This window comes from Lytechinus pictus, chromosome 13 (genome assembly GCF_037042905.1).
Source record: "Lytechinus pictus isolate F3 Inbred chromosome 13, Lp3.0, whole genome shotgun sequence".
NCBI lineage: Eukaryota > Metazoa > Echinodermata > Echinoidea > Temnopleuroida > Toxopneustidae > Lytechinus > Lytechinus pictus.
In genome coordinates this window covers 1,636,818-1,648,924 of record NC_087257.1, presented here as the reverse complement: position 1 = coordinate 1,648,924, position 12,107 = coordinate 1,636,818, and the positions used below count along the sequence as shown (strand labels likewise).

The 12,107-nt window shown below is 36.8% G+C and overlaps 1 protein-coding gene across 2 annotated transcripts; it reads left to right on the top strand.

The window, feature by feature from the left end:
• The first annotated feature begins 272 nt into the window (after positions 1-272).
• LOC129274370 (retinol dehydrogenase 7-like) lies at positions 273-11,677 on the top strand. Of its 2 annotated transcripts, XR_010295571.1 has the most exons (7): positions 273-492; positions 2,798-2,970; positions 5,862-6,088; positions 6,790-7,048; positions 7,995-8,164; positions 9,015-9,380; positions 9,561-11,677. XR_010295571.1 is itself a non-coding variant. In XM_064108978.1 (6 exons), exons 2-6 carry the CDS (start codon positions 2,852-2,854, stop codon positions 9,251-9,253), a joined length of 1,014 nt encoding a protein of 337 aa, XP_063965048.1. In that variant the 5' UTR covers positions 274-492; positions 2,798-2,851; the 3' UTR covers positions 9,254-11,677. The 2 variants fall into 2 exon arrangements, 1 of the variants encoding a protein (XP_063965048.1); XM_064108978.1 differs by having other exon boundaries at positions 274-492; positions 9,015-11,677.
• The last annotated feature ends 430 nt before the right edge of the window (positions 11,678-12,107 follow it).

Below are 12,107 nucleotides of genomic sequence, written 5' to 3'. Positions count from 1 at the left end.
TGTGACTTTGCGCTATATGAACGCGTTACTATTGGGCTTAAGTTTAGAAGAGATTCGCCAAAAATCCCTTCAAATTTATTACATTTGTGGGTAAAGTGCATTTTTACATTTGTGGATGAAATTATTACATTTGTGGGTGTTATTACATTTGTGGGCGTTTATTACATTTGTGGGTGTAACACCCCCCCCCCCCCCCCATATTGAGATAATAGCTCGTGGATTCAATATAACTTGAGAAAGTAAATATAGCAGACATCATACCGATTATTAGCCTCACAATCGTTCCAAAGTCCACTGAGGGGAGCTGGTTAATATTTAACAAAAAGCTTTTCAATACACGTCTAATACAGTCGAGGTGAGGTACCGTTTACATGCTTTGGCGTCTGGTAAGACCGGTAAATACACGGACAAGTTGAAGGTGCACAGTCATGACTGCTACGTATTTGAGATTCTTTTCCAATAGAAGTTAGTTAGCTGCATTCAACAAGGGAGGTCCGTATGAATGATTTAATTTGAATATTAATCGTAGTACCTAAACATGTCGCATGCTGAATATGATAAACATTGTTATAGACTGGATAACATGTCATGGCTACTATACAAGTATAAACGATTTCGATTTCGAATAAGAACACCAAACCTCTCGCAACTGAGATCGCAAGGCGTGGTGTGTAGTACGGGACATTTTGGTAATTTACCAAAATGTGCAATGTTGCAACATAATTTAATAATTACCAAGGGCGGAAATCTCTCCCCAAAGGTAGGGGACCAGGGGCCGGAAAATTCTTCCAAAACCTTGAAAATTAGATGCTGCAGATTGGAACTTGATATAACCATGATTTACCATCGATGCAGCTATGATAGTATGATAGCGTGGGGAAATTGTTCGAAAAGTAATATAACCCGATTACAGATACTTGCATTATCTGTTATCCGACCAATATTATTGTTTATAATACTAGACATTCCGCCCAAAATCGCCTCCAAATACCATACCCTAAATCTGAATACAAAAAAGATCATTCTCATTTACTGCAAATTTTATATTCAATAAACCATTGTCCGTACAAAACTCTAAGTCCCTAAATAGCTTCAAAAATCTTTGCAAAAAAATGCTTTCACTTGACAACCTGGCCCGGTTTGGGAGGGAGGTGGAAGGGGGGGGGGATGGTAGTATACCACGTGCAGCCGCACTTAATGATGATTTATGTTAATATTGGTGTTTATGTTTAAGTTTTCAGTTTTGATTTATGTTATGTTATCTATTTCATCATATTTATTTTCTGCTATTTATTCATTTACCATGTATATGTTCTGCTGTTTGTTTTATCATGTGTATGTTCTTGTTCTATGTATTGGACACACACGCACCCAGTAGCGTAACTACGGGGGGGGGGGGGGGGCATGGGAGGCACGTCTGGTCCCCCCCCAAAAAAAAAAAAAACGGGGGAAATTAGAAAAAGAGGGAGAAAGGAAGAAAAATGAAGTGGGAAAGAAGAAATTATTGTTCATTATAATGTTATATCATAAGTATGTTATATGTTGTATTACATAAGAAACATTTTTCATAACTTTATGAAACATAATTTGCTCAGGGCCCATGCCTTTATTGTTCCTGGTGCTCGCATTTTCTGTTTAACAAGATGTATAATCACAAAATATATTTCCTCGGACTTCGTCGAGCTATTGTTTTAGGTAGTGACATAATTATGCTTCTTTTTTCATATACTTAAAGTGATTGCCCCACATTCATAAAACATATAAACACATCCTGTCCGTGCGTACGTTCGCATTAGTAGATTGGTGAGATATGTCTGCTCTTCATAAATTCCTAAAAGCAGTCCTTAAAATGTCCCTTTTTCTGATCTGAATATAACACAATTTCAGCTCGCGCTTCGCGCTCGCATCATTTGGTAAGTGAAATATGTATGGTCTTAGTGAATTCCTAAAAAACAAGCCTTAGAATGTCCCTCTTCAGGTCTGAATTTCCTAAATTTTCAGCCCGCGCTTTGCGCTCGCAATATTTGATTAGTGAGATGCGTATGTTAATCATGATTACAAAGTGTTTCATGTGTTTACATGTAATTGTAACAAAATCAGCAAGCGCTTGGCACTCGCATTAGATGACTATGGTGAGATATGTATACTCTTAATGGATTCCTAAATATACGATCCCTAAAATGTCCCTGTTTGGGGCCAATATATACAAAAATTTCAGATCGCGCTTCGCGCTCGCATTTTTTAAATCAGTGAGATACATATCCGTTTAATGGCACTGTCCTTAAAATGTCTCTATTAGATCTGTATACCTGGCAACTGAGCGCGCTTCGCGCACTCACTGTGACTCAATTTTTTTTGCTGGTGCCCCCCCCCCCCCAGTGCCGTGACCCACGGTACGTCAGTGTACGCATCACCCGCACACTGCACCTAGCACACTGTATATAATGCACCAAGAATACCACCACAGGATCACCACATCACCTGAAGCACTGGCAGCAACTGACACAGCACAAACCTCTCCAGGACAGCGTGTACGCTTTTTTGGAGAGTACTTCTTTTATTAGGCAATTAGGTTCAAGGTTTAATATAAGGTCTTTTTTTTTCGTGGAGGGTTCCGTTGTGAAACATTTTTTTTTCAACTGAACTGGACTACCCTCTCCTGTTTTTATCGATTATTTTAAATAAAACTTAAATATATGAATAAATAATAATTATACTATTATTTATTCATTGATACACCATTGATAATTAGTTTTGTGTAAGTCATCACCATAGTTCTTACAATTATCTCTCCCAGTTTGAGGGTCTGCACACCGATCTTGAACATCTACAGAAATCTTTCACTACCAAAATGGAGGTCCAATGGCAGTGGGTCGTGATAACATTGGCTTTAATATTCGTTTTCTGGATCGTTTTCTCGTTTCTTGAAAGTCTTCTCCGTTCTTCGTTAATACCAAACGTTACTGACAAGTAAGTGATTATACTTTTTAATACATTACCGAGAGAGAGAGAGAGAGAGAGAGAGAGAGAGAGAGGGGGGGCGCTAGATCGCTGGTATTCATAAGATATCAGATGGAAAGTAAAAAAGTTTGACATTTTTAAGTTATGCATTTAGTTTCATACTTTCATTAAAAATTATGTGCATGATATGCTATATTATATAATATACTATATATAATATATTGTACATTATACATGAGTATATACATATATACGTCACCTAATTACTTTTGCCTTTTTGTCTCGCCTGTATAGCAGAGCGAAACTATAGGCGCCGCTTTTTCGACGGCGACGGAAACGGCGGCGGCGTCGTCAACATCAAATCTTAACCAGAGGTTAACAGTTTTTGAAATGCCATCATGACTTAGAAAGCATATGGTTCATGAAACTTGGACATAAGGATTATCAAGTATTACTGAACATCCTGCCAGAGTTTGAGGTCACATGACCAAGGTCAAAGGCAATTTAGGGTCAATGAACTGAGACCATGTTGGGGGAGTCTACAACAAAATCTTACCTTAAGTTAAGATTAAGTTTTAGAAATGTAATCATAACTTAGAAAGTACAAAACTTGGACATACATGTAAGGGTAATCAAGTATTACTTAAAGGTCAAGTTTACCCCAGAAAATGTTGATTTGAATCAGTAGAGAAAAATCATTTTAAGCATAATGCTGAAAATTTCATTAAAATCGGATGTAAAATAAGAAAGTTATGACATTTTAAATTTTCGCTTATTTTTCACAAAACAGTGATATGCACAACTCAGTGACATGAAAATGAGACAGTCAATGATGTCCCTCATTCACTATTTCTTTTGCTATTTATTGTCTGAATTATACAATATTTCATTTTTTACGGATTTGACAATAAGGACCAACTTTGCTGAACCGTATAGTATTTAATAATGCTAATTCCACATGTTGAGGGAGGAAGTAATTGTTGTTTCACTTGACAATGAGGAGAAAATTAGAATATTTCATATAATAAAATACAAAAGTAATAGTGAGTGGATGATGTCATCAGTCTTCTCATTTGGATACCGACCAGGATGTGCATATATAACTGTTTTGTGAAATTAAGCGAAACTTTAAAATGTCATAACTTTTTTATTTTACATCCGATTTTGATGAACTTTTCAGTGTTATGCTTGTTGGATTTTTCTCTTTTCATTCAAATCAACTTTTTGTTGGGGGTGAACTTGTCCTTTAACATCCTGCCTGAGTTTCAGGTCACATGACCAAGGTCAAAGTTCATTTAGGGTCAATGAACTTTTGCCATGATGGGGGTATTCTTTATTTCCATCAAAACTTTGAAAGTTTATGGATATGGTTCATGAAACTTGGACATAGACGTAATTAAGAATCACTGAACATCCTTTGTGAGTATCAGGTCACATGGCCAAGGTCAAAGGTTATTTAGGGTCAATGAACTTAGATTATGTTGGGGAATCGAAACGAAATCTTAACCTAGTTTAATTTTTTTTAATGTCATAACTCTGAAAGTATATGGATTTAGTTCATGAAACTTGAACATAAGAGTACTCAAGCATCGGTGAACATCCTGCGTGAGTTTCGGGTCACATGACCAAGGTCAATGAACTTTGGCCGTGTTGGGAGTATTTGTTGAATTGCCATCATAAATTTGAAAGTTAATGGATCTAGTTCATGAATGTGGACATGAGGGTAATCATGTATCACTGATCGTCTTGCACGAGTCTTCGGTCACATGATCAAAGTCACATGCCATTTAGGGTCAATTAACTTTATTTCATTACCATTTGGTGTTTTCTGTGGCTAATTATTCTGTAGTCGTTTTCAAAGTAAGCACTGCTGCAATATTGAATCGCGTACTAGGCGCTCCACTTACTTGTATTTCATTTCATGTTTTTTTTTTTATTAGTTCAATAATAAATATGGCTGAGCTCTTTTTTTTTACTGCCACTATTGTTATCATGATTCATGTACGAACATAACTATTATCAAATCTTTAGAAATTGACATATTTGATATTGCATGAAATTGAGTACAAATGAATGAAAATGTGACATAATTTACACATCTTTCTTGTCTGGCGTAATTAGGTTCAGCTATTCTGTGATATCAAGCAAAACCTGCATTACATCCGCCTTAATTGCCAGTGTTATTATCCTGATTTGATTTTCTCAGTCTGTTTCAATAGTTTGATGTTGAGCTTGTATTTGCCTTCATCAAAAAAATAATTCTAGATTTCGAGATCTCTGAAATATCAAGCAATGTATATCTAATCCGTGCCATCTAATCCGTGCCTGGATAAACAATGGTCACTCGGAATATTATTAGAATAATAATTGTCAAAAGAAGGAAGAAGGGAAAATTAGGACTATCATGGTGAAAGTTGAACAAAATCAGAGAACGAGCCTGATCATGAAGAAAAGGTTATCCTGTTTTTTGTGTAAATGAAATGTTAAAGTAAGAAAGGGTCGTGCGGTCCCATGTTCGTGTGGTCCAGTGGTTAGAGCATTGGACTCATAATCGCAAGGTTGTGAGTTCGAATCCCCACTTTGCCATTGTCTCCACTTTGATAAAGAGGCCCGAGAGTAATATCTGTCGGATAAGGTCAGCCACTATGACTGATTAACCTAGACGTAAAATTGGTTATACCAGCTTGGCGTTAACCAGCAAAAAGCTGTCGTGCCAAGCTTCTACGGGAGTAACCATAAATAGAAACAGATTTACCTCGCAAATTGGCAATTCCACAACGCAAAGGGTTAGAATCTAATTTTGAAACTTATCTGGAAAATCCTTTGAAAAATAACAAAAAAACAGGCATCACAGATATTCGATATATAATCATGATATTTATTTTAATTTTTTTATTTAGATACGTATTAGTGACTGGATGTGATAGTGGATTTGGTAGCATTGTGACACGCCAGCTTGATAAACGAGGAGTTCATGTATTCGCTGCATGTTTGACGTTAAAGGGTCAAAAAGAGGTAGAATCGAAAACATCGGATAGGGTTATTACATTCAGACTCGACGTCACTGACCATGACAGTGTCCTAGCCGCTTACGACTTCATCAAAAGTAAATTACCCAAAGATAAAGGTAATTATGGTAATTTAATTATTCATTTTGAAAATAAAATGTCATTTTTTAACTCCAGGCTTACTAGATCAACAGCTAATATAGTGATTTTGACATATCAAATTCGAACACGATCTATAATTAAGGAATGGCATATTGACACCCCAGCCTCCCATAACAAAACAAATCAAATAACAAGTAAATGCACAGTGCAATGGGAAGGGGTGCCCCCATATCAAGCTCTATGCTAATGCTTACTTGGTTTACGAGACATTACCTTTCCTGATTTCATGGATCTGGGTAACCTGTAATCTAGGCGGAGGCTGCAGTTTTTGTCTTTGCTGTTAAGCTGAACGCAAGCGATACGTCTGATCTGGCAAAGACTACGCATTGCGCAGCAACAATGCGTAGTCTTCGCCAGATCAGACGTATCGCTTACGTTCAGAATAACAGCAAAGACAATAACTGCAGCCTCCGCCTAAATTATAGGCTAGGATTTGGGAGGCCTAATCGAATTTAAGAAACATTATGTAGAAAAAAGAACATTGACAGATCGCTATGGGAAGGGGGCAAAAGATCACTTTCCCCGAGCACAAAGTCCCGGGGGGGCTAAACAACTGAAAAAGGAGGAAGACTCTTTTGACAAGTATCTTTGAAAGGATCTAAATTACTTGTGTAGTTTTAGAAGCTATTTATTTTTATGAAATGTTTGAACATTTTAGGTCTCTGGGGTCTTGTAAACAACGCTGGTATTGCTAATTCACCCGGGCTCATTGATTGGTGCACTAAAGACGACTATAAACGCGTCATCGACGTCAATCTCCTCGGCGTTATCGACGTCACATTGATTTTCTTGCCTCTTCTCAAGAAAGCTCGAGGTCGTGTAGTAAACATTGCTAGCGCCCTCTCTCGGGTGGCTTTAGGAGCAGGAGGATACGCGGAGTCCAAGTATGGCGTACAGGCTTTCTCGGATACACTCAGGTAACTCTACAATGTAGAGTGAGTAACGATGTCCAAATATTTGTTGAAAGTCGGGAATGCATGTTTGTCGGTTGAAGCATCACAGAAAATAGCATTTTTATTGGGTGAAAATATGTATCTAAAAAATTTGTAGTTACAATATTTCCATGGACCTATCCACGGAGGATTATCTATCGTTACTGGGGGTGCTGTGACAATGCTCAGCACCCCCAGTAACAATAGATTAATCCTCCGTGGATAGGTCCATGAATATTTCCCAGACAAACATACATGTACCTTATTTAATTTTCAAACCAATGTTGGATGATTGTTTATACTCAAGATTTTTAACAGTATACTGAAATTATCTGCTTCGTACAAGTATCTTGATGATATTCCAGGCAGACATTATATGATTCAGAACAATTCGTTTAATATTCAAGCAACTTCAGATTGATAATCATTGGTCTTCCAAAGTCTAGATGAGCTTCATAAAAGAAAGTTGAGTTTGAGATGGGTTTTTTGCCCATTTTTGTGGACGAAAATGATACAGATAAAAAAATAAAACCTACTGGCGATGTTACAATTGTTAAAACATCATTTTCACATAGAACTTAGTTTATATATCTCTGTACAATACGTAAAAGTATATCCATTATTAAATCAAACCAAGTAACCATTTATTTTCTTCCGATTGACATTACACATGTTACATCCGATTTCATAAAAATAAAATTAATAAATCAATAATATAGTAGTATAACAATGAATTTAAATCCAAAATTTACATGGAAGAATGCGTTAAAAGCCAGAAAGCAGCAGGTGCTTGTCGAGAGATACGCCTGAAACTAAACGACAAATATATGATTTTACACTTTAATTATCTGCAGTCCAATCTAAGTTATTACATCAAACTATATCATCTTAATATGATCTGAAACATCTTTATTCGTTTTCCAACTGTTAGGAGAGAGAGTCAGAAGTTTAACTATGGGATCAAAGTTAGTATTCTCGAGCCTGGATTTTTCCGAACACAGCTGACCAATCCTGACAAGACTCGATCCGAGATCAAGAAGAGTTGGGATCGATTATCAAAGGAAAAACAAACCGAATATGAACCTGACACACCTGAGAAGCGTAAGTATTATAAAGATCGATAGGGACACAGTCACACTGACCCAATGACGTATCGGTTTAGAGTTGGGTTCGCTAATGTGACTTAGTAGTGTTATCATGATTATGATGAAATATAGTCCGAGGGTCCCGTTACACAAAGGTTAGCGATTGATCGTACGATTGATTTTCACAGTATTGTATATAGCCAATGCAATCAATCGTAAATATTCTACGACGGTTACTTAGCTTTGTGGTACGGGCCCCATATTGGAGAAAGGGAAGCAACTGCTGCTGAACTAGAGGGATTGAATGCCAACTAACCTGCTGAGTGATCATCTCACTTCGATTCAGGGTGCTCTATTGATTGTCATGATTGTCACAGCAGAGATGATAATTTATGGTGGTGTCGAAAATAATGGCAATGATGATGATGGTGGTGGTTAGATTATGATGTTGATGATGGTGGTGATGAAGATGGTGATGATGATGATGGTGGTGATGAAGTGGTGATGATGATGGTGGTGGTGATGAAGATGGTGATGATGGTGGTAATGATTATGGTGATGATGATGATGATGGTGGTGATGGTGGTGATGGTGGTGGTGGTGGTGATAGTGATAGTGATGATGATGATGATGATGATGATGATGATGGTGGTGGTGGTGGTGGTGATAGTGATGATGATGATGATGATGGTGATGATGATGGAATAATAACTGGATTAGATGGCGACATAAATGATGACTGAATGATAACGATTATAATGACAATGATTCTCAACAACTGCGATAATTGATAGATATTATCATTGCTGTGGTGCTGGTGGTGATCCTTCACCCTAAATAATGATTCATCTTTATCCTCCTTTCAGTATCGAATGCCTACATTAACTTCATGAACTTCGTCTCTTCACCGAACCTGACCATCGTAACTAACGCCATGATGCATGGGTTACTGGCCCGCTGGCCAAGAACAAGGTACTCATGTGGACTTGATATGAAGGTTATTTTTATCCCTCTCTCCTACGCTCCGACCTGGTTCACTGATTTCATCATACTAAGGCTTGGTAGAAATGATGAGCCACCTCAAGAGAAAGAGGAGACTTCCTAACATTGAAATAAAGAACGATATCGATATGATCTTTAGACATAAGAGGTGCGAGGTTTTCATCCTATAAGAGTGTTTTGTTAACATAGTCATCTGATACAGGGACCATGCAAGAAACACAATCAGGGGGGTGTTTCACAAAGATTTAAGTATGACTTAAGTCGCACTTAAATGCCGACGCGTACATGATATGCAACGTGCGATCTTTTTGACGATACGCAGTTCAGTGCGCGTCCTCTTGATACGATCTGACTAATGGGTTCAAGCCTTCCATACCATACGCAACTCGGTATTAAAGTGCAACTCTAAGTCATACTTAAATCTTTGTGAAACACCCCCATATGGCATTTTTTACATTTTTTTACGAGGTTTTAGAAAAAGTGTGGGGGGCAGAAGCCCACCAAGCCCCCCCCCCCCCCGTTTCCGCGGCCCCGTGACAAGTTAACAACTTTGCTTGATTATGATTAGCTAAGATGGGTAAGTTACTTTGGTTACTGTCTAATATGATGTCATATGAAACATCTGACATCTGACATTTCATGGAATATTCCCCCAAAATAGGAGTTGACACATTTATCTAATGGACGCATAACATACGTTTTTCCATTAACATGCTCAAAGCGCTTTACAAAAAAGAAGGAAATTCTGCTCTCCAAGTGCTCACAAAAACATATAAAGGGGATATTATTGAGAAAACAAATATATGTTTTTAGCTTATTTTTGAATATTTGTAATGAAGAATAAAAACCGATATTGTCAGCGAGACTATTCCAGATACTGCATGGGACCAGTGAAGCTAATACATTGCTGACATTTCTTGGAGTTCATTTTACTAGGAACATGTACACAAACAAAGCAATTTAAAAGTAATTCTTTTTCTTGCATTGCTACCATAAATATATAAATAAATATTGATTCATGTAACAATGTTCCAAGAACAGCAAATCGCTCAAACATGCAGAAGATTCCAGGGTGCATTAACAATAAGGATAATAATTATTTCTTACTGGAAATACTGTAGATTAAATTAGTTATAAAATAAATTTATTCACAGCCTGAAATAGATGAAATTCCCTTTTCTAAGCATGGTCCCATACTTCTCATTTTTATTGCTCTCCTTTCCCACCGAGGACACCGTACGTGATATTGATTTTAATTGCACAGCCAAATCGCCGCTTTCTTCATATATTATATTTTGTTTCCTCTTCTACTGTCCCCATTTCCTGATTTTCACATAAAAAATCAAGGTGAATGAGGCGTTCATCAAACCATGGACCTACTAGTAGGTCCATGATCAAACCAACTCAAAGTTTGGGTGTTCACTTCAAATATGCTGTTCAATACTTTAACCTAACATAATTCATGCATTACCATTGTCACATTTGTCGTATATATCATATGATAGTTGTATACGATAATTATTTTTATGATTTAAAAAAAATATTGGATAGTGTTATGTGTTTGCATTCGAAGGATTTGAAATGAATATGTGCAGAACGATACAACCACACCGCTGTCCTTTACTCGTCTGTTATAAATGTTTGTTATTTAAAGGACAAGTCCACCCCCCAAAAAATGATTTGAATAAAAAGAGAAAAATCCAACAAACATAGCACTGAAAATTTCATCAAATCGGATGTAAAATAAAAAAGTTATGACATTTTAAAATTTTGCTTAATTTCTGGCTGGTACTGGCTGGCACATACTGGCTGGTATGCAAATGAGGAGACTGATGACGTCATCCACTCACTAGTTCTTTTGTATTTTATTGTATGAAATATTCTAATTTTCTCCTGATTGTCAAGTGAAACAACGATTTCTTCCCCCCTGAACATTTGAAATAAGCATTGTTCAATACTATATGGTTCAGTCAAGTCAGTCCTTATTGTCAAATCTGTAAAAAATGAAATATTGTATTATTCAAACAATAAAAAACCAAAGAAATAGTGAGTGAGAGACATCATCGACTGTCTCATTTGCTTGTCACCGAGTTGTGCATACCAATTTTGTGAAAAATAAGCGAAACTTTAAGATGTCATAACTTTCTAATTTTACATCCGATTTTGATGAAATTTTCAGTGTTATGCTAGTTTGATTTTTCTCTATTTATTCAAATCAACATTTTTATGGGGTGGACTTGACCTTTAAGGGTTAGATTTTCTATAAAAAAAACTTATTCAAGAATGAATATCATGAATATGGTGCAACTGTGACAACACTCATGTGGAATTAATATCATATTTGGTTTTTCTTTCAATTTAAGCGGGAAGTACCCGTTTAATTTAGTAACGGGTAAACATTTCCTATTGCGTAAAAGCAGTATTTGTTTTATGATGTATTATATTTGATAATGAAATAAATGTATAGAATTACGATTTCAATCTGTTAAAATCAGGAGCATCCACGGGTGGTCATTTCGAAACTTGATTTATCATTGTTTTCGTCTTGATATTGAATTGCATTATATAGATTTCTCTCTCAAAAATAGTTCATTCTCGTCACTAGCGTACCTACGGGGGGGGGGGGGCAGGGGGGCACTCTGCCCCCCCCCTGACGAGCCACAACCCATACAAAATACATATCCCTGCCCCCTGCCGAGCTTGAAAGACATTTTATGCCCCCCTGATGAGCTTGAAGACCTTTATCCCCCCCCCCCCCTGACGAGCTTGAAGACCTTTTTTTTTTTTTTTTTTTTTTTTGCTTGTCAATTTTTCTCTGGTACAATAACCTTTATTTTTTATTGAAGACCTTTTTTTTTTTTTTTTTTTTTTGCTTGTCAAATTTTTTGGCGGCCGATTTTGTCCCCCCCTGTGGAAAATCCTAGCTACGCCACTGATTCTCGTGGAAGAACTGAAAA